The 23,879-nt window shown below is 42.8% G+C and overlaps 1 protein-coding gene and 1 long non-coding RNA gene across 2 annotated transcripts in view; both read right to left on the bottom strand.

Moving 5' to 3' along the window:
• Positions 1-19,189, bottom strand: part of LOC129776927 (uncharacterized) — a 77,658-nt gene extending 58,469 nt beyond the window's left edge. The window contains exons 1-4 of the mRNA XM_055782872.1: positions 18,951-19,189; positions 18,486-18,896; positions 18,171-18,428; positions 17,940-18,107 (exon numbers count right to left, since the gene is read on the bottom strand). Of these exons, the coding sequence (XP_055638847.1) occupies positions 17,940-18,107; positions 18,171-18,428; positions 18,486-18,896; positions 18,951-18,968 (855 nt within the window). The 5' untranslated portion in view covers positions 18,969-19,189. The remainder of the gene's footprint in view (positions 1-17,939; positions 18,108-18,170; positions 18,429-18,485; positions 18,897-18,950) is intronic.
• Positions 19,190-20,928: 1,739 nt separating this feature from the next.
• Positions 20,929-22,913, bottom strand: LOC129779474 (uncharacterized). The gene is made up of 4 exons (XR_008743673.1): positions 21,829-22,913; positions 21,636-21,767; positions 21,372-21,566; positions 20,929-21,310 (listed from the first exon to the last, which is right to left on the bottom strand). It is a non-coding gene; the product is annotated as an uncharacterized LOC129779474 (long non-coding RNA).
• Between the last annotated feature and the right edge of the window lie 966 nt (positions 22,914-23,879).

Raw genomic sequence — 23,879 nt, 5'->3', positions numbered from 1 at the left:
CGCCAGGTTGCCAATACTCGTGTTACCCTGAGTTCATTCAGTGACTGGTTGTATTCCGTGGCGGAAGCTGCAAGCTCCGTGAGTATTCCATCCACTTTTTCAGCTGATCACAAGCAACATCGTGGCAAGAAAGACGATGGGTACTTAAACGCACACCGTGAACAATCTCCACCACCGGAAAGGAAGTCCGCTGTTGATTCCTGTCCCAACGCTTGCTGTGTGTGTGAGGGGACGTGTAACAAAGTGGAAAAGTGCAATAAGTTCCTCGAATTGGACCACGCTGGACGTTGGTCGATGAGACCGTAAACTCTGTCGACGCTGTTTAAAAAATCATCGTGGTGCTTGCAGATCCTCATCAGCTTGTGGAGTTAATGGATGCTCGTTCAAGCACCATCGCCTGCTGCATAATCCCTTGGCTAAACCCCCAACCAATACATCAGGTCCCGAATATTCATCCGTTGCATCTACTCCGAAGCCACCAAATCCACTAACCTCTCCCAAGTCGACCGAGGAACAGAATATTCCGGAAGCTGGGTCATCTCGTGGGCACAATTGCCATACTCACCGTAGCAGTTGTAAATCTGTGCTGTTTCGATATGTGCCCGTTGTCTTATACGGCCAAGGAACCAAGGTGCACACACATGCCTTTTTGGATGATGGGTCTTCCCTGACTCTGCTGGAGGATGCCTTGACAAACGAGTTAAACCTCGAAGGAAGTCCTCATCCAATCTGCCTTCAGTGGACGGGTGACAAATGTCGTTATGAAGATTCATCCCGTCGGGTTTCGATCATGATATCCAGCATTCGAAACAAGGAAGCAAAGTTTGCTCTATCAGATGTGCACACCGTTAAGCAGTTGAAGCTTCCATCGCAAACTCTCGCTTTCGACGAATTATCGGAAAAGTATCGCTACCTAAAGGGGCTCCCCGTTGATTCTTACCAAAACGTACGACCAAGAATTCTCATTGGGATCAACAACTGGCGTGTTGGTCACGTACTCGAAGGCAAAGAGGGAAAAGAAGCGGAACCCATCGCAGCGAAGACACGCTTGGGCTGGATGGTATTCGGAACGTGTTCTAGTGGTCGTTATCCGGTTTCAGTACATTACAGCTACCACATAAATTGTGGCTCCTCTAAAACTGATGAAGACTTGCACAAATCTGTAAAGGAGTTCTTTTCTTTGGATAGTTTGGGGATCATCAAGTCCGAAAAACCAATAATCAGCCGTGACGACGAGCGTGCTTTATACATGATGCGTTCGTTAACCACGCTAGGAGAAGACCGCTACCGGACGGGCATGCTATGGAAGTATGACGACGTGAGGATGCCGAACAGTAAGAGCATGGCGATGAAACGACTTCTTTGCTTAGAGCGGAGGATGGCACGGGAGCCAGAGCTAGCTAAGGCGCTCCGTCATAAGATGAACGACTATGTGGAAAAGGGATACGCTCGAAAGTTGACCTTTGAAGAACTGGAGCAGCCACGCAATCAGATTTGGTATTTACCGATCTTTCCGGTGTTCAACCCGAACAAGCCCGGCAAGTTGCGGATAGTTTGTATCGCTGAATGCGTTTCTTCTTAAAGGTCCCGATCAGTTGACCGAGCTCCCATCAGTATTGTATAAGTTTCGCGAGCACCAGGTGGCCATTGGTGGGGACATCCGAGAGATGTTCCACCAGGTGCAGATGATTGAAGACGATCAACATTGTCTACGCTTTCTCTGGCGCACCGAGGATGCGCAAGATGAGCCTGATGTTTACGTTCTAGCCGTGATGTCGTTCGGAGCCACACGTTCTCCAAGCTGTGCTCAGTTCGTTAAGAACGAGAATGCCGAGAGGTTTCGATCGCAGTTCCCAGCAGCAGTTGATGTTATCCAGAAAGCCCACTACGTGGATGACATGCTTACCAGCGTAGAGACGGAAGATGACGCAATCGAACTGGCCCAACAAGTGAAACAAATTCACTCTCATGCGGGTTTCGAAATGCGAAACTGGGTTTCTAACTCCCGCAAAGTACTCAAAGCCATGGGCGAAGAGCAAGTTTCGGAGAAATCCATGGATATCGCCTCTGAGATGGCCAACGAAAAGGTCTTGGGTATGTGGTGGTCAACGAGCTCAGATACTTTCACATACAAAATGTTTACACAACGCAATGAGAAAATTCTTCTGGAAGGAAAGCGTCCAACGAAGCGTGAATTGCTGCGGACCATGATGTCAATTTATGATCCCCTGGGAATGATTGCACATTACCTAATGTTCGTGAAAGTACTCCTTCAGGACGTGTGGAGATCAGGCGTGTCCTGGGACGAGTGTATAACGGATCGAGAATGGGAAAAGTGGCAAACTTGGCTGCGCTTCTTCCCGAACCTGGAATCGTTGCAGATCCCACGCTGCTATCGGCTGTCTCTCTCAATTGGTCTTTGCACCAACATCCAACTCCACACTTTCGTAGATGCCAGTGAAGAAGGCTACGCTGCAGTGTGCTACTTCCGGTTCGAGGAACGCGGTCAAGTGGAATGTGCTCTAATTGGAGCAAAAAGTCGAGTCGCTCCTCTGTTGCTGTTGTTGGTTCCCGATTGGCGAGCAATATCCAACAAGGTCACACGTATAATATCAACAAACGCTATTTTTGGACGGATGCTCGCGATGTCCTATGCTGGCTCAAGTCCGACCATCGACGATACAGTCCGTTTGTGGCCTTCCGCGTTAGTGAGCTGCTAGAGTCAACTGAATTTTCCGAATGGCGGTGGGTTCCCACTCGTTTGAATGTGGCAGATGAAGCCACGAAGTGGAAGCGAGTGCCAAATTTGGACTTCGACAGTCGGTGGTTTAAAGCACCAGATTTTCTGTGGCAATCTGAAGACCGATGGCCAGAATTTCCATCGTTGGGACCCACAAATGAAGAACTTCGTCCGAAGCTGCTTCATCACACAGAAGAAAAAAACAATGCATTGTGACGCTGAATGATTACACTCAATGGAAAACGCTTTTACAGGCTACTGCTCGTGCGCTACGATCTTCCAAAGGCACAGTAGCAGTACGTAGTTCGGAGAACGACCCGTAACACGTGATGATCTACGTGAAGCAGCAAACTATCTCTATCGGGAAGCGCAGGAAGACATCTATCCGGAAGAATGGAGGCTACTCACATACTCTAAACCAGATAATGCTAAAAAAGTTCTCCCTAAGAAAAGTCCACTGTTCAAGCTAGAACCATTTGTCGACGATGAAGGTGTATTACGGCTTTGAGGTCGCCTGAGCGCGTGCAACCTCATTGATGAAACCCAGAAACATCCCATCATTCTACCACGGCAGCATCTGGTTACTCATCTGGTGGTTAAACAGGTACATGAGGATTTCCACCACCAATGCCATCAAACCGTGCTCAATGAAATTAGAAGCAAGTTTGACGTCCCTCGTCTACGCGTAGTCTACGGAAAAGTGCGACGAAACTGTCAGGAATGCCAGATACTTCTCGCCAAGCCGGATCTACCAGCGATGGCCGACTTACCGAGAGCTCGTTTAGCAGCGTTCATCAGGCCATTTTCATACATGGGCCTTGACTATTTCGAACCCATGCAAGTCACTGTCGGACGCCGTGTGGAAAAGCGTTGGGGTGTTTTAGCCACTTGCCTCACAACCCGTGCAGTGCACATTGAGTTAGCACATACTCTGACGACGGCTTCTTGCATTATGATTTTGCGGAACATCATGTCTCGACGCGGAGTCCCAATCGAAATAATTAGTGACCGTGGGACAAATCTGGTCGGGACGAGCAAAGAGCTAAAGAAAGCATTGGAACAGGTGGACGAAAATCGCCTAATGTCCGAATTCACAACCGAAGAAACGAGATGGTCGTTTAATCCCCCAGCTTCCCCCCATATGGGAGGGAGTTGGGAAAGATTGATTCAGTCCGTAAAGAAGATCCTGATTCAAATCCTTCCAACATCGCATCACCCAACAGATGAAGTTCTCCGAAACACCCTGGTCGAGATCGAAAATATCATAAACTCTCGTCCGCTGACGTACGTTGCCGTCGACAATGAAAGTTCCCCTGCCTTAACGCCCAATGACATCCTAGTAGGTTCATCAAACGGATTAAAACCATTGGTAACCTACGACGACAGTGGATCGGCCTTTCGAGCAGCGTGGAAATCATCACAAGTGTTAGCCAATATCTTCTGGAAGAGATGGTTAGCTGAGTATCTCCCCGAAATTACGCGACGGTCAAAGTGGTTCAAACCAGCACGCCCAATTCAGGTAGGTGATGAAGTAATCATCATTGATTCGAACTTTCCAAGGAATTGCTGGCCAAGAGGTCGCGTGATCGTCACGAAACCTTCCAATGACGGTCAGGTAAGGTCCGCTACGGTACAAACCAATTCCGGAGTGTACGAACGACCAGCGGTTAGATTAGCTGTGTTGGACGTCAGCACAGAGAAGAGTGAACCGGATAAGGATCCGGCCACCGGGGGGGGGCTGTTGCGTACATCCCTGATGAGAAGCAACGCGCTGACGTTTGAACTGCGAGAGCTTTGAAATCCACCTTGTTCAGGTTCTTGAAAAGCCTTTTTTGACGTTTCCTAAAACAGCTCAACTTCTTCTTCTTTTGATCGGAAAAGGACAATGCAAGTTGAACTATCCTGAAGAAACGTTATCTCTACTCACTTGATAAACTCTGTGTAATCTAACTTTGTACTATATATATATATATATATATATATATATATATATATATATATATATATATATATATATATATATATATATATATATATATATATATAATACGCTGAAAGGTAGTTATCGTAGATATCACGATTGAAGGCCATACTTATATAATATTTGTATTTAGGAAATATTAAGGGATCGCGGTAATTACATTATCCAGTTTGGGTACGAAGTCACGAGAAACCCACAAACGTGAGTCCTGATACAAACTAATTATTCAATGTAACCTAACCTATTATTGTAAACCTGCAGGAAAATTTTAATTATTATTAAAATTAATTTAAAAAAAATTCGGAAATCTGTTTCATCTGTTGCTCCGCAACAACATCTTTTGGCATTTTCTTTTTATTCATACTTCGAGCCCAAGCCCGTATGCTCGCACCTTCCTCTTTACTCCGTCCATAAGGTTCTGTACAACGTCAGGTTGTAGTTTTTGACGTAGGACTACGTCTTTCATTTCTATACCGGGGTGTAAAATCAAAGTTTCGAAAACGAAAGCGTTACGCCGGAGACCGAGATTTTGATCGTTAATAGCTCCTAAACAACTGAACGAAATGGTATGATAAACACTTCATTCGATAGATAAAATGTCTACGCGTTCTATACTTGTTACCTTCTGATCCAAAAACTTGTTTCAATAGTCTTAAAATTGCTTTCAAAACAGGCTATTGAAATCACCAATCGGTATATAAGCGAGCGCCGCTCGGAAATCCACTCAGTTCTAATTGAACAGCGATTGGAGCATGTTGTCGCTGTTGCGGTGAAGCTCTTTATTTATCATGAAAGCGCGGATGAACGGTGTCACCAAGAGCCTGTTTGTGCACCCTAGGCCAGAAGGGAATCTATCAGGAGGAGAGTGATGCCACAAACGGTTCCCTGGGAAGACATCGCTACACACACATACACGCGCGGCTATTAACAGGTGGTTATCGAGTTGGCATTAACCACTGGTGGGCTTCCAGTATCGAGGAAAATGTGGAAATATCTAATCGTTACTGGGAATAATCTGCCAGTTCCTCTGGGAATTTTCAAAATATATTCATGTGAAAGAGTTTAATTGAATGTTTTCTATCCATGTAACACTGTGACCAAATACATTTGGTTTTGTGGTTTTTCAATCAATCGCAATTAACAGGATAGCTTCAGAAGATTATTCTTCCCCATCAGTAGGATATTTCCGTATCCAATATTGTATGCGCCCGCAATCGATTATTGCTCAGTCGCCGAAAGTTCCGAGCTCAGAGAGTTCATTCCCCTCTAGTTTGCCTTCCAAATTGCCATCGTAAACCACACCTTCTCTCGATTCAATCACACACAAAAAGCATACTTAAGCGATATTCTGGTGGTGAGACACATTAATTTTTCGTGAGGACATCGACAAGACAACATCGTTGCCTAACGTGCTGGAGGAGGTGGACGGCGAAGGATCGACACATACACGCGCAGAACTCTTTCCGTTAGGATGCCATTCAGCATCGAGAAAGTTCCGGAAAGATCTAATCATTGCTGGAAAATAATCTGCCAGTTCCTTTGGGAATTTTCGAAATATATTCATGTGAAAGAGTTTAATTGAATGTTTTCTATCAATGTTACACTGTGACCAAATATGTTTCAACCAAGTGCTATTAACAGGTGGTTATCGAGTTGGCATTAACCACTGGTGGGCTTCCAGTATCGAGGAAAATGTGGAAATATCTAATCGTTACTGAAAATAATCTGCCAGTTCCTCTGGGAATTTTCAAAATATATTCATGTGAAAGAGTTTAATTGAATGTTTTCTATCCATGTAACACTGTGACCAAATATGTTTCAATCAAGTGCTATTAACAGGTGGTTATCGAGTTGGCATTAACCACTGGTGGGCTTCCAGTATCGAGGAAAATGTGGAAATATCTAATCGTTACTGAAAATAATCTGCCAGTTCCTCTGGGAATTTTCAAAATATATTCATGTGAAAGAATTTAATTGAATGTTTTCTATCCATGTAACACTGTGACCAAATATGTTTCAATCAAGTGCTATTAACAGGTGGTTATCGAGTTGGCATTAACCACTGGTGGGCTTCCAGTATCGAGGAAAATGTGGAAATAACTAATCGTTACTGAAAATAATCTGCCAGTTCCTCTGGGAATTTTCAAAATATATTCATGTGAAAGAGTTTAATTGAATGTTTTCTATCCATGTTACACTGTGACCAAATATGTTTCAATCAAGTGCTATTAACAGGTGGTTATCGAGTTGGTATTAACCACTGGTGGGCTTCCAGTATCGAGGAAAATGTGGAAATAACTAATCGTTACTGAAAATAATCTGCCAATCTCTGGGAATTTTCAAAATATATTCATGTGAAAGAGTTTAATTGAATATTTTCTATCCATGTAACACTGTGACCAAATACATTTGGTTTTGTGGTTTTTCAATCAATCGCAATCAACAGGATAGCTTCTGAAGATTATTCTTCCCCATCAGTAGGATATTTCCGTATCCAATATTGGATGCATAAAACCTTGTGCCTCCAACGTAACGCTCTCGTTTTCGAAGTTCTCCAAATATTCATTCATTCAGAATGAATTCAGATTCAACTTCATACAAATGATCTCTATATCAACGAGAGTCCTACGTCATCCTTGCGGTTATACCATAGATATAACCCACTTCCTGTTTTTTTGAACAGAAATCCATTTTCTCTTGAAGTCCGCCTCCGATTTGACAACTTTTGGGTTCTTCCGGAGGGCCTGCTTCATAATCGCCCAATATTTCTCTATTGGGCGAAGCTCCGGCGCGTTGGGCGGGTTCATTTCCTTTGGCACGAAGGTGACCCCGTTGGCTTCGTACCACTCCAACACGTCCTTTGAATAGTGGCACGAAGCGAGATCCGGCCAGAAGATGGTCGGGCCCTCGTGCTGCTTCAATAGTGGTAGTAAGCGCTTCTGTAGACACTCCTTAAGGTAAACCTGCCCGTTTACCGTGCCGGTCATCACGAAGGGGGCGCTCCGCTTTCCGCATGAGCAGATCGCTTGCCACACCATGTACTTTTTGGCAAACATGGATAGTTTCTGCTTGCGAATCTCCTCCGGAACGTTGAATTTGTCCTCTGCGGAGAAGAACAACAGGCCCGGCAGCTGACGAAAGTCCGCTTTGACGTAGGTTTCGTCGTCCATTACCAGGCAATGCGGCTTCGTCAGCATTTCGGTGTACAGCTTCCGGGCTCGCGTCTTCCCCACCATGTTTTGCCTTTCGTCGCGGTTAGGAGCCTTCTGAACCTTGTATGTACGCAGGCCCTCCCGCTGCTTGGTCCGCTGGACGAATGAACTTGACAAATTCAGCTTATTGGCGACATCCCGGACCGAACTTCTCGGATCACGTCTAAACTGCTTAACTACGCGCTTGTGATCTTTTTCACTGACGGAGCATCCATTTTTGCCGTTCTTCACCTTCCGGTCGATGGTTAGGTTCTCGAAGTATCGTTTTAGTACTCTGCTGACCGTGGATTGGACGATTCCCAGCATCTTACCGATGTCCCGATGTGACAACTCCGGATTCTCGAAATGAGTGCACAGGATTAATTCACGACGCTCTTTTTCGTTCGACGACATTTTTCCAAATTTACGAAAAATTGACAGTGAAGCATGGCCAACGTGATCTATACACTCTTATCTGATTATAAGCGAAAGCTGAAGATATAATTCCTAAAAATTAAATTTCTACAGCGTTTTTTCCGTGATGCAATTTGATGTAACACACCCTTTAGCACCGGAATCTCGTGGATCAAGTCGGATACTCGACGATATCGACAATACGTGGCATTCAGATTCAACGAAATTCTATCTCTGTCAAAAACCAATGAATGGCGATGGCTGGGATCAAAGATAAACGTTGCCGATGAAGCTACGATGTGGGGTAAAGGTCCGAACTGCAAACCTGACAGCAGATGGATGCGTGAACCCGCCTTTCTATACCAGGAGAAGAATGATTGGCCGACAAACAAAGCCACGACGGCGAGTAGAGCCGAAGTAGAGCTGCGTGTGGCATATGTCTGCAGTCACTTCATATCAGTGCCGTTAGTAGACGTGTCACGATTCTCGAAATATGAGCGGTTGTTGCGGAGCATGGCGTATGTGTACCGGTTCGTTGGAAAGTTGTTTTTTTTATCCCATTTATTTATTTCTCAGGCTAATTAGCATTTTATCTGTAACAGAGCCGGGTTTTTATCGTGTACATGTACATATGTTTATGTTTCTATAAATTGTAAATTACATAGTAGTAGTAGTAGCCATTTAGGCGTTTTTAGGTTTTTCTGTTCCATTACATTATGGTAAATTACACTGTAGTAGCCATTTAGGCGTAAGGGTATTCTATCTGTCCTTCCATTGTTCAGCAGACCGGACAGCGGAGACAGTTGATATTGATCATTGTTGGGTTATTTATAGAACAGCAGCCCGATGTTTCTTGCAGAGCAGAGCAGTTGTATGGATGAATCGATCTTATTTCGACCGTGGATCGTTCTCCATCGCTGATGATGGTTGCGTGGACGTAGTTATTCTATAACAACACAAATATGGTCAATTGAGGGCCCTGAGTTTGAACTCACGATCGATCGCTTGGTAAGCGAACGCGTAACCAAGTGGCTACGAAGACCCCCGGAAAGTTGTTGCAACGTATCGAAAAACAGCCGAAGAATGGTGAGGTCAATGTCACCAGTGAAGAGTTGGTAAGAGCAGAGCGAAGCATGTGGCGACTAGCACAATCAGAGAGCTATCCGGACGAAATAGTCACACTGAATCAAAATGCACGTGTGGGACCAGAAAAGCAGAAGGCACTAGAGAGAAGCAGTTCGATAGCTACTCTGTCTCCTATACTCGATGAATACGGAATTCTTCGGATGGACAGCCGCATCTCGACTGCAGACTACTTGACGTACGACACAAGATACCTTATAATTCTGCCGCGCAAACATCCGGTAACCAATTTATTGCTGGATTGGTACCACCGCAAATTTCGTCACGGCAATTACGAGACCATTGTCAACGAAGTTCGGCAGAGATTCCGCATTCCTCAGCTCAGAACTCAAGTACGAGCTGCAGAATATCGGTGCCTATGGTGCTGTGTGTATAAAACCAAACCAGAATCGCCAAAAATGGGTATACATCTATTATGCCGATTGACGCCGTTCCTACGACCGTTCACGTTTGTAGGAATCGGCTATTTTGGCCCCTACTTCGTAACGGTCGGACGAGCCTCAGTCAATCGCTGGGTTGCGGTCTTTACTTGCCTGACAGTTCGCGCAATACATCTGGAGCTAGTCTACAGTTTGACAACGGATTCGTGCAAGAAGGCCATACGGCGGTTTATCGCTCGCAGAGGAGCGCCACAGGAAATATATACGGACAACGGAACGAATTTTGTTGGCGCAAGCAGAGAGGTAGAAGGCCAGATACGGGAAATCAGCATCAAGATGAGTAGCACCTTCACTGATGCTAACACCAAAAGGCGGTTCAATCCACCTGCTGCTCCACACATGGGAGGATGTTGGGAACGTATGGTACGATCAGTGAAAACAGCGCTATGAGAAATGCCTACGTTACGGAAATTGGACGACGAGTCATTCATGACGTTGTTGGGTGAAGCAGAACATATGGTCAACTCACGGCCATTAACATATCTACCGCTGGATAATAGAGAAAAAGAGTCGCTGACACCGAATCATTTTCTGCTGCTCAACTCTAGCGGAGTTCGATAACTGGTGAAGGATCCGGTGGATGCCAAGAAAGCCGTGGGAGAGAGCTGGAACATGATTCAACATATGCTGGACCAGTTCTGGCGTCGATGGATAATGGAATATTTGCCAATAATCTCGCGGAGGACTGCATGGTTCCAAGACGTCCCAGTGGTCAAAGAGAATGCACTGGTTTTGATAGTGGACGAAAGAGTTCGCAATCAGTGGATCCGTCGTGTAATCCGCACATATCCAGGGAAAGATGGAGTGGTTCGGCCAGCAGACGTGGAGACATCTGGCGGAATTATGCAGAGGCCCGTCTGTAAGCTTGCAGTTCTCGATGTTCGTGGAGAAGATGGTGTTGAGGCAGGAGACCATGAAGACAATGCAGTCAAAGCAGAGGTTGGCAGAGATGGTGACCTCGAACCATGGTCCGAGCGTCACGAGGGGGAGGATGTTGCGGTGAAACATTCCGCTCAAAGACCCCTTGTACAGCCATAAAGTAAATACGGCAGAATTGGTAGGCGTAGATAACGTATGAGGAGAATTGTCAATAGATAGCGATAAGAGCAACAAATCAAAAAATAGAATTGCTATCATTTGATGAAAAGCGTGAATTCGAATCTTTGAGGTGAATTGAATTATATTTCCTGATTATTAGACTCACTAAACTTACAGCTGATTTAAGACAAAATCAGCTAAAATTTATATTTAATTTGGAAACCGATAGAGAATGTATTTATCTATGAATGAGACGAATTGTGAGTAATTTATTGATATAACCTGAATTTTGTACTCAATATTGAAAATAAACATTCCAGTTTTGAGCTAATCTCACCTGAAAAGAAACGAGTAGCTTCAAGGAACTCAGAAAGAAAAGTTCAAACAACATTTGGCATTATTTTTTTGACGTAGGACTACGTCTTTCATTTCTATACCGGGGTGTAAAATCAAAGTTTCGAAAACGAAAGCGTTACGCCGGAGACCGAGATTTTGATCGTTAATAGCTCCTAAACAACTGAACGAAATGGTATGATAAACACTTCATTCGATAGATAAAATGTCTACGCGTTCTATACTTGTTACCTTCTGATCCAAAAACTTGTTTCAATAGTCTTAAAATTGCTTTCAAAACAGGCTATTGAAATCACCAATCGGTATATAAGCGAGCGCCGCTCGGAAATCCACTCAGTTCTAATTGAACAGCGATTGGAGCATGTTGTCGCTGTTGCGGTGAAGCTCTTTATTTATCATGAAAGCGCGGATGAACGGTGTCACCAAGAGCCTGTTTGTGCACCCTAGGCCAGAAGGGAATCTATCAGGAGGAGAGTGATGCCACAAACGGTTCCCTGGGAAGACATCGCTACACACACATACACGCGCGGCTATTAACAGGTGGTTATCGAGTTGGCATTAACCACTGGTGGGCTTCCAGTATCGAGGAAAATGTGGAAATATCTAATCGTTACTGGGAATAATCTGCCAGTTCCTCTGGGAATTTTCAAAATATATTCATGTGAAAGAGTTTAATTGAATGTTTTCTATCCATGTAACACTGTGACCAAATACATTTGGTTTTGTGGTTTTTCAATCAATCGCAATTAACAGGATAGCTTCAGAAGATTATTCTTCCCCATCAGTAGGATATTTCCGTATCCAATATTGTATGCGCCCGCAATCGATTATTGCTCAGTCGCCGAAAGTTCCGAGCTCAGAGAGTTCATTCCCCTCTAGTTTGCCTTCCAAATTGCCATCGTAAACCACACCTTCTCTCGATTCAATCACACACAAAAAGCATACTTAAGCGATATTCTGGTGGTGAGACACATTAATTTTTCGTGAGGACATCGACAAGACAACATCGTTGCCTAACGTGCTGGAGGAGGTGGACGGCGAAGGATCGACACATACACGCGCAGAACTCTTTCCGTTAGGATGCCATTCAGCATCGAGAAAGTTCCGGAAAGATCTAATCATTGCTGGAAAATAATCTGCCAGTTCCTTTGGGAATTTTCGAAATATATTCATGTGAAAGAGTTTAATTGAATGTTTTCTATCAATGTTACACTGTGACCAAATATGTTTCAACCAAGTGCTATTAACAGGTGGTTATCGAGTTGGCATTAACCACTGGTGGGCTTCCAGTATCGAGGAAAATGTGGAAATATCTAATCGTTACTGAAAATAATCTGCCAGTTCCTCTGGGAATTTTCAAAATATATTCATGTGAAAGAGTTTAATTGAATGTTTTCTATCCATGTAACACTGTGACCAAATATGTTTCAATCAAGTGCTATTAACAGGTGGTTATCGAGTTGGCATTAACCACTGGTGGGCTTCCAGTATCGAGGAAAATGTGGAAATATCTAATCGTTACTGAAAATAATCTGCCAGTTCCTCTGGGAATTTTCAAAATATATTCATGTGAAAGAATTTAATTGAATGTTTTCTATCCATGTAACACTGTGACCAAATATGTTTCAATCAAGTGCTATTAACAGGTGGTTATCGAGTTGGCATTAACCACTGGTGGGCTTCCAGTATCGAGGAAAATGTGGAAATAACTAATCGTTACTGAAAATAATCTGCCAGTTCCTCTGGGAATTTTCAAAATATATTCATGTGAAAGAGTTTAATTGAATGTTTTCTATCCATGTTACACTGTGACCAAATATGTTTCAATCAAGTGCTATTAACAGGTGGTTATCGAGTTGGTATTAACCACTGGTGGGCTTCCAGTATCGAGGAAAATGTGGAAATAACTAATCGTTACTGAAAATAATCTGCCAATCTCTGGGAATTTTCAAAATATATTCATGTGAAAGAGTTTAATTGAATATTTTCTATCCATGTAACACTGTGACCAAATACATTTGGTTTTGTGGTTTTTCAATCAATCGCAATCAACAGGATAGCTTCTGAAGATTATTCTTCCCCATCAGTAGGATATTTCCGTATCCAATATTGGATGCATAAAACCTTGTGCCTCCAACGTAACGCTCTCGTTTTCGAAGTTCTCCAAATATTCATTCATTCAGAATGAATTCAGATTCAACTTCATACAAATGATCTCTATATCAACGAGAGTCCTACGTCATCCTTGCGGTTATACCATAGATATAACCCACTTCCTGTTTTTTTTCGAAACCCCGATTTCCTTTACTCCCCCCCTGGGGTGGTTTGTCGATTTTCAAAAAAACTGCCGCGTAAGAGAAACCGCGTAAATTAGCAAATCCGCTTAAATTCCGAAATCCGCGTAAAACGAAACCGCGTAAAAAAACGGCGTATAAAAACAACCGCGTAAAAAGCGATGTCAGTGTATATTATTCAATGCACGTTTCTGTATTCAATCGCAGCGACGGAGGGTTATGTTTGGGAAACCTGAGAAGGCAAACGAGAGAACACTAAAACCAATCGTCCCGCCGCTGTTCAGTTATTCATCGCGCCTATGTTTTATAGAAATCTTCCCGCGACGGCGGAAAGTCATCTTTGGGAAACCTGAGATGATAACCGAGAAAACTCATCGTTAGCTGCCACCTGGCTGCAGGCGCGCTTGCACCACATAGCAAGCCTAGGGTACGCATACACAAGTTAGTAGCAAGAAAAGTTTCCATAGCAACATACAAACAAAAGAAAAATATAGATTGTAATTGGCGATCTAACGCAAAACGTAAACGATCGGTGAGACATCTGGATTTTGTTTTTGAACTAAGAAAATGATGATAATGTAACCTAAAACTCAAAAACAAATCACGTATATTTTACTTCCGGGCTTTCCAAGGTAGTTCTCACATGCAGGAACCATGCATTTTTCAACTTGTTTTTGATTGTGCCCTCGCATTTCCTTTTTTCATTCAACCATTGTCAACATTTGTACAGTTTTCACTACTGAAAGAGGTAATAAAATAACATGGTATATATAAAATTGCGCAGAATTAAATTTCCTCCAAACTCATCGCAATAAAATAATCTTTTATGATTACAACATTGTAATTTATGGAAAGAACTACAAACCTTCCATAAGCTCACATGGCAAAATTAAAAATCATCATCACTTTCACTGCAGCGCCGCCTAGGTGTAGATTTGTACGTTAGATCGCCAATACCATTTCATTCTGAATACTGCTTAGAAACAGAAATATAGTAATCATCCTCGCCATTGTTATATCGCAAGCGAGTAGACATAGCTGTTTCTCCCGCTGCGAATAATCGTTGTTTACGTTTACTTTGTCTAACGTTGTTTAGTATTGTACGTGTAAATTCACGGGGCACTACGCAGGCCGTTGAAGTGAGTTTTACCGTCGTGAATTTGTGTTCGTACTCTCCGTTCATCCGTCGCGAATATCGTGTGTACCGGTAGCATTGTGAACAACTGTTCACGTTTGTTATGTAGCTAGCGCCAGTGCGGTTACAGTGCCGTACACAAGTTTCCCTGAGAGTAATGGGGCGGTTTATGCTCTTAAGGTTCGAAATAAAAAAAAAAGCAGAGGCTCTGTTACAGCTGACACATCTAACTGATGGAGCAAACGTCAAGGTCACCTACCACAAACACTTGAACAGCACCAAGTTTGTTGTCAGCTGCGCACAGACAACTAATATGTCGGAGGAGGACATTGTGGACTGCCTCAAAGATCAAAAAGTAACAGCGGCTGGCCGGTCTAGAAACGGTAGAAAACACTCCCGTGTTAATCCTGATAATGAATGGCACATGTACACCAGAATTCATTTATTTCGGCTATCTTCGAGTCAGGACAAGGCCATATTATCCGTCGCCCATGCAATGCTTCCAATGCTGGGCGTTCGGTCACACAAAAACGAAGTGTAGACAAAACTCGCCAACCTGTGGTAATTGTTCCGTAAACCATGTGATTCCGGCGGAAGGTCCCAAATGCCAACAGAGAAGAGCGAGCACCCGACCACATACTAAACAAGGAGGCAGCCCCGGATCGAAGACAAAATGACCTAGTTAAAAAAATAGGAGAAAAAGACCTCACCATCGCGAACATGGCCGCTTCAATGGAGTCACAACGCATCGAGGCGTTGAAAAACACGGAAATGTTCAAGTCTCTGGTCTCTAGCTGCCATGGAGTAACGATTGGCACAGAAGGACAAAATCATAAATCTACAGCATAAGGAGATATCTAAAGCCAGGTCATCATTATCCCAAACAAAAAGTGTCGAAACATCCGGGGTAACACAATACGCTCATTCCAGCCACACCTCCATGATAAATACCTCTACATCCTCCCGACCGGCCAAATTCACTTCATCTCCACAAACCGCACCGAAGGAAAGGAAACTACAAAACTCCAGCTTGATCGTTTCCTCCGACTCCGACATAGAATCCAACGAACTAAACGACACGCTTACGAAAACACCCTCTCCGCCTACATCAGTACGACATACCGTCCAGCCTGGAAATCGAACCACTACAAATGCAACACCCATAAGGCTCACGCCATATGAGCCTTAATAAAAATATATATTTTGGATAAAAAAAAAATGCAACACCCTCGAATAAAAGAAAACCCGAATCCCCGCTTACCCAACCACCGAAGGACATCCGTCAGAGATGATTAGACTCTCTTTACCCACTGCCGACCAATGGTAAGGACCGACAACCCAAATAGTGTTTCGTCCTATTCCAACCTCGCCTGTCGTCAGCCACTACTCCACCGATCAGGTAGGGATCCGGTAGGGATAGTCGAGGCCCCGTAGATGCGGACGCTACAGCCCCACCGGAATCGACGGACAACCTCCGGCATCCCTCGCCGCGAACTGTTGCTGACCGAAACAGTAGGGCCCTAGCACCGGAACTGCTGGACAACCTCGTCCGAGCCTGCGGACGAAGAGATAAACCAACATCGATGAAAAACGGAACCCAGCGATAGTTCCTGGTAGTCAAGGCACCGTCAGTGCGGACGTTCGGTACTGGCGAACTACCCCCGGCGCTAGGGAGATGCAGTATTCTATAAACCAGCTTTCAGGGCGCACAAGGGTGGCAACACCTGTTCCCCGACGAACTATGTTGGAATTGTACCTGAACTCGGGACGCACAAGGGTGGCAACGCCTGTTCCCCGAAGGACCACGTGGGACCAGCTCCAAAAATCGTGACGCACAAGGGCGGTAACGTCTGTTCCTCGAGGGACTGCGTGGGAACTGCATCATATCGAACCCGGAACTACAATGGAAGCTGCTTGAGGCGTTAACAGGCTTGGAGGACCCAAAAATCATCCCTGTTTACTGTCTAGGGACAATCCAACCACCATTGCCACTTTTAACAAAATCATCATGGAGGCGACTACTGCCAAATGTGATGATCTGCGAAATCTCCATGGAATTAGCGGGAGTATACGAGATGTCTTGAGCGAAGATTCAGCGAGAGTAGCGGCGCTTTTCTGCAACTTAAAAGATGTCGAACTATTTTTCAAGATTTAGTGTCTGAACAATGGATCAGTCAAGAAGATCCTTGTTCCTTCCCCTCCACGATACGAACACTTCGGCATCTTCAACGGCCCAATAGTCCTCAATGGTCCGAGGACATCTTTGCCATCTGGTCCAGCAAGCAAACAGCAAATTTTTTTGGTAAATTATGTTTAAAAAAATTGTTTTTATACGTGTTTAATTTTTTGTGTCATTTAAAGTCCAATTTTTATGTAATAATTTTATGTGCAGTAATTTGTTCTCATAACTTGCGGCAATGCCGTCAATGAAGTGGCAAACCAGCCCAGGAGGCTGAAAACCTCTCAAATAAAGAATAAAGAAATATAGTAATGGTCAAATCAGATATAAGAGTTCGCATGGAAGAAATTTAACTTTTCTAAATTTATTGCCTCCAAAACTCTCAGAGAAAACAGTGCTATTCAATATTGATGAAGGTCACATCTCGTTCCCTTACAAATTATTGATCTTCATTAGATTCCGGAAACAATCCATTTCAATAAAAAAAAATCAAGCAGCAAGAAACGAATTCCAAATCATCCGTGAAGTAGAAATATGTCCCCCTCGGGTAGCAGCTGGACAATCCCTTTTCATTGTTAAAAAAAAGTGAAAAAAAGTGAGATGTGTGGGCGTTTGTCGGCGCTTGGTACAATCCTTGGCTGATACCCTATATCTCACGTCCACGATCTTGTCAACAGATTACGAGGTAAGACCGAATTTCAGCTTTTTTTTTAACCGAAACCCATATTTGAGACTGATTCACATTTGAGAATGAATCAGCTGAATCTACCCGCTCCTATAAGTTCACTCACGCAATAAAACCCTAAGTGGAAACTTTGGTATAAAGGCTGTTCACTGCAAAATGCCTTGAAAAAGGTCATAGGATAAATTAATGGAGGGTTCTGAGACTCAAACTCACGATCGTTCACTCGAACACAACTCGCAACCGTTTGACTACAAGGACACCCTTCCATAGAAATATCGGTGTAATGGTTCAAACTAAATCACAACAAAAAAATCCTTAATAGGTCCCTCACTATTTAATACTTACCAAAACATTGCCATTAGTTTTCCTAGAGGTGGACGGTGCCATTCCCTCGTGGTTAGCGTTACCGTTCGCCTCATTATTCATCAAATAGTCAGGAGGACAATTTTTTCTTGCTTTCTTCGCTGCCGGTGGCCCCCGCTGATTGCTCACAGGCATCTGTTTTTCAGTAGTCTAAGAAAAAGAAAATATTTTTTTTAATGTCAAGTTTTACCGGTGAAATCACACCCAACATACTTTTTTTACGGCGCTCTTCGTCATTTGCAGTAAATGATTGGCGTAGGCATTGGAAAATGTTTGCTGATATTTGTTATTTTCGATCATTATGCGAGCAGCGTTGCTGTTTGCCATTTGCATGTTGCTGTCGGTCAGGTACGTATTTGGTAGGTTCGAATTGGACCTTCCGGAAGGAGACTCCGATGTTCTCCCTTGTCCTTTCAGCAATTCTGCCAGGTTAATCGTATTTATATTGTAGACTGTAGTTTTATATTGATTCTGTGAACAAACAAAACATTAGAACATTATTCTAGGAAAAATAAACAGTTTAAAAACCTGGAGTGTAGATGACGTAGATGGAGAACTAAGAGGATTTACGTACGAATGAGTTGACTTTGCGTTATTTGAACCAGCACTTGGATTCGTGGACATCCGCTGAATTGAAGTATTTTCTTTGTGGTAACTGTTTGAGTTTTGATTCGATCCGGATCTGCCCATTGCAGCCGCATTCAGGCGCTCAACCGCTTCTCGATACGCTTGCTCGAATGTTTTTTTCTCAATCGGTTGTGGTCTAATGGGTGGAACAATTGGATGCGATTTATGGGGATTTCTGCCCGGCGTTTGATACGATTGCTGTTGAACGGACAATGCGCCTTTCGTTGATTCCATTTCAGAATACTGGTTGATTTTACTCATTTTCTTTTGAATGTCTTGATGCATCTTTTGCATGAGTTCATGTGGATGTTCCTGAATACCAAAATTTACAATTGACAGCCGAACTTCAATACTTTAATTACTTACTTTTGGCTTGGATGACATCTTGGCATACAATCTACTTATTCGCTGTGCCTTTTGCAACGAACGATATTTTGAACGCTTTTGCAGTGCTCACATGTACATGTCGCTAAATATCCTTGTTACAACGAATAAAATTATTATTTTTATATTTTAACACTTTCCACCGCGAAATATCTGAAGGAAAACTATGTGCAATCACACTTTGTTTATAAGCTGTTCGGATGTCACTGCTAGTGATCCCCTATAATCGTTCGATTAATCGATTAATCGAATGCTTCCTACAGAAATCGATTATTAATCGAACGAATATTAAGGTGGCCGTACACTGTTTGCCCGGAGGTCAAATATTTGTTATTTTTTGACAGATAAGGTTTGATTTGATATGTGCACAAACACTATTTTGTTTGCCACTCTTCAATTTTCAACAGTAGTTAACAATATCAAACACCGAACATGGAAAAAATCAACTGAAATATTCAAGATAACCTAACCATGTACCGACAGGTTCGAAGAACAGACTGAAAAAATATTTTAGGCATCCAATAATTGAATATTTGCTTGTCGTGTTTTGTGTAGAATATATTTGATCAGTACACGTTGACCAAATTTTATCTGTCAAAAAAAGTCAAATATTTGGCTTCGGTCAAACAGTGTATGAGCACCCTTACACAACCAATAATCGAAGCGAACGAATAATTTACGTCGATTAATCGATCCAAACCCAGAGCAAAGAAACGTACGGCTGCTGTGGTTTTATCCTGAAAATCAATCATTATCTTTGACACTCCTCTAAACTCCTAAACGAAGCTCAAGGCCGTCAACGCGAGTTGAGCTTCGTTTACGAGTTTAGGGAAGTGTAGAAGATAATAATTGATTTTCAGGCGATGATGAATACTTTTTTGATTCCAAATGGCTTTCTAACAATTGAGAAATATTAGTCTAACTAATTATTTCTCTCAGTATGACGATTAATCGATTAATCGATTATTTGGGGCGATTAATCGTATCGAATAACAAACTGCTGAGAAGTATTCGATTAGTGGATGAACGATTAATTTCAAAAATCGGGGATCACTAGTCACTGCAAGAGTTGAATATAATGCTACAACAATAATGACAAAACCCACATTGAATTATACATTCGCTATCAGGGTAACACAATCTTCAACAAGTTTCAATGCGATCCTCTACCGGCTAGAAATCATGAAATGCGGAATTCGCGTTTGAGAACGTAGCCCAATACCCAGATGGTGGAGTTAACAGGTGGCTCGTAATTTACACTATTTAGAAAAGACGTATGATGGATGGCAAGACGAAAAGTTTGAATTTGTTTATGTTATTACTTACGTTGGTATGGTTACATTTGATTTCGTCGAAGGTATTCGAAGCAGTATAATAAATAAACAGTTGTCGTTGAAAATAGTAACCTAGTAACCTTTATGCATATGCTTCCGCCAGCTGGCTCGGCTAATATGATGCTTTGATCGTGGTACCGCCTCTGGCACATAATTTGCAGCTGTTTTTTGTGCTGGTTCATAACGGCAATCAACCGTGCCGGCGAAACTGCAGTCAATGCCCAGTCTACTTTGTTGTGTCAAATCGGTTCCAAAAAATGGTGTCGACAACGGTGCCGATGTCGTGCCATTTTGCAATGATTATGTCGACCTACAGTTCGTATTCGATTACCATTTACGAGCCAACACTGTGCCAATCTGGCACCGCGTCGATCGATTGAAAAACTGCTCGGCTCTGTTTATAGCATCATTTGTTCTCATAAAAGTTGAAATAAACATTAAAAAACACCGTCGCTAGAAATTATTTCATTTATTTACAATGCAGATTACTAACACTGACAAAATGGCGTATATGCTGTAGAACTATCAGGTACGGCTAGAGTACAGCTTCATTTCAGATGACGCAATGTTATGCAGCATTTCGCTGATGTGGACGAATAACATTTTAACTGAAATGTATACCCAGTCTACTTTGTTGTGTCAAATCGGTTCCAAAAAATGGTGTCGACAACGGTGCCGATGTCGTGCCATTTTGCAATGATTATGTCGACCTACAGTTCGTATTCGATTACCATTTACGAGCCAACACTGTGCCAATCTGGCACCGCGTCGACCGATTGAAAAACTGCTCGGCTCTGTTTATAGCATCATTTGTTCTCATAAAAGTTGAAATAAACATTAAAAAACACCGTCGCTAGAAATTATTTCATTTATTTACAATGCAGATTACTAACACTGACAAAATGGCGTATATGCTGTAGAACTATCAGGTACGGCTAGAGTACAGCTTCATTTCAGATGACGCAATGTTATGCAGCATTTCGCTGATGTGGACGAATAACATTTTAACTGAAATGTATATGCAGACATAAATACTTTGATTGCTATGAATTGTGCAATTGAGTATTACCTGAACAACCCTATCCAGCTAAATTCTGGGATGTTGATAGCATCACCGATTGATGTGTTCGATGCAATCGTTAAATGTAAATACGGGTCCAATACCAGCTGCCGATGAAGGAGGTGCCAATTTGAGGATCGGTAACTGTTGCGATGGACCCTTGAATGCATGGTATCAGACGTTCTTCCACAACTGCGACATACTCTGAAATTAAATGCATTTTATCTAACAAATTATTAAATTGATATACAAATTTAGCTGCTATTGACTCACGTTTAATCGCCGGTTTTCAACACACATAACTGGAACTTCCCTCCTAGTGCGTGGATAGTACATTGCAGCAGTCGTTGGTACTGTTATCCTTAAAGTCTGTCCATTGTTTCGCATCCCTCACATCAGTGTCAACTGAAATTCGAAGAAAAAGGCGTTAAATATGATATATAATTGTAAATTGGGGAAGAATTACTTGCTCAAGAAAATTGTTTACTCCGTTCACTTCTCTCGCTTTTATTTATATGAGTGACAGTCCAGTGTGAGAAAATAGGCTGCTGTGATGGCGAATCGCTCAATTCGTGTAGTTTTATTGTGATTATAGCAGAAGCTTAGGGCAGTGCTGCCTGCGGGTGGCAAAGCGGGGTAAAATTCCGGCACTTTTGTAGCACTTTTCGTCACTCGGTCGACACTGTGCTTATAACCGCTCGAAAATATAGGAATCTGGGTGTTTAGTGTTGTTCGGATACCATCTATGTAAATAAGTTCGTGCTATAAAGTGATGATGAGACTGGAGTGCGTCGTTTGTGGAGCGTAAAAACAAGCTTCGTAATTGGAGTTTATCCCTCATCTTCATCGATGGAACTATCGATATCGTGAATTTGACCATCCACCGCTACGCTGTACGTGTTATCCGAAGTGATCTTGTCGTTGATCGGTAGATTTTGAGATCGAAAGTTTTAGTCTGGACCATCCATTATATCGTCGGTTTATTGTAACACGTCTCAACGCTATAAAACGATTGTTTTCGCTCTCAACACCTATACACGGATAACTTGCACTCTGTCGTTTCTTATCGTAATGTCAAGTTTAGCGAGAACCCCCCCTAGGTCTGGGCTTATCAAAACAACCCAAACAACCGTATCCAAACGATCACGAGTGGATGATGAAGTGAGTGGAAGTGCTCTGTCGTTGGATTCTGCTGTACAACTTCTTATGAATCAGTTCACCGAAATCAAAGGCATGTTTGATGTGCTGCGTAATGACTTGCATAACAAAATTGATTCCATGAAGTGCGAGATGAACGGTAGGCTGGATGCTGTATCACAGGAAATTCATACGCTCAGGACGGAGCATGCTTCGAAATTCAATGACAACGATGTGGCTCTGAACGTGCTGAATGAGCGGGTTGACAGGATCTCTTCGGCTGTCGACAATCTTGAGAACCGTAATGAGTTGATAATCAGCGGAATTCCGTTTATGAATGGTGAAGATTTGGGCGCGTACTTCAGGGCGATTTGCAGCCAATTAGGCTTCGGCGATTCCGTAACTCCACTGGTCGACATAAGGCGTATGAAATCTGGAACACTAAAGGATGGCGATGAAAGTTTGGTCGTGGTGCAGTTTGGCTTGAAGAATGTCCGAGATCGGTTCTACAGTGCCTACCTACGTGATCGGAATCTAATATTGAACCACATCGGAATAAATTCAACGCGCAGAGTTTATGTTAACGAAAATTTGACGTCTTCAGCGTGCAAAGTTAAAGCAGCAGCGCTGCGTAAGAAGAAAGAGGGCAAGTTGTCATCGGTATTTACCAAACTAGGAACTGTCTACGTGAAAACAACAACTGGAGGGCCGATCGTTGCAGTCCACACCGAACATCTACTGAATGATCTCACATAGTTCCGTAAATATTAATATTTGTAAAACTCCATTTTTTGAAGATTGTTTGTCTTATGTTTGATTGTTATTGTAATTTTTATAAAATAGTACACGCCGTGATTGAAATTATAATATAATGATAAGGATCAATAGTTGTCATCTCTCTCTGTCGAAACAGCTCTCCAAAAATTGCTTTCCTTTTTTTATTTGATGGCTTCCTTGGCCAGTTACACCTCGATGAACATCCCAGGTGCAGTATTGAACGCAGCGCTGATTTCAGGGAAGTTGAATGTTTGTCACGGAAATGCTCAAAGTCTCTGTGCAAGTAGGTTCAGCAAGTTGGATGAAGTATAAAGGTGGTCTTGAAAGATTCTAAAGTTAGTCTGGCGTGTTTGACTGAATCGTGGTTGACATCTAAAACTAGTAGTCGAGCTATTGTTATTCCCGGGTACACCGCGTTTCGCAATGATCGAGTTTATAGACGTGGAGGAGGAATAGTCACATATATCAAGGAAGGTTTGCACTGCTCAAAGGTGTTTAGTACCGAACTGTCATCAGCGTCCGATGATCTAACTGAGTGCCTGGCTGTTGAACTTCGATTAGGTAGTGAACGAGTCTTGTTCATGTGTGTTTACAATCCTCCAG

This window comes from Toxorhynchites rutilus, chromosome 3, assembly GCF_029784135.1.
Source record: "Toxorhynchites rutilus septentrionalis strain SRP chromosome 3, ASM2978413v1, whole genome shotgun sequence".
In the NCBI taxonomy this organism is placed as follows: Eukaryota; Metazoa; Arthropoda; class Insecta; order Diptera; family Culicidae; genus Toxorhynchites; species Toxorhynchites rutilus.
The sequence above is the reverse complement of the archived record's forward strand: the minus strand, read 5'-3'. Positions and strand labels throughout refer to the sequence as shown.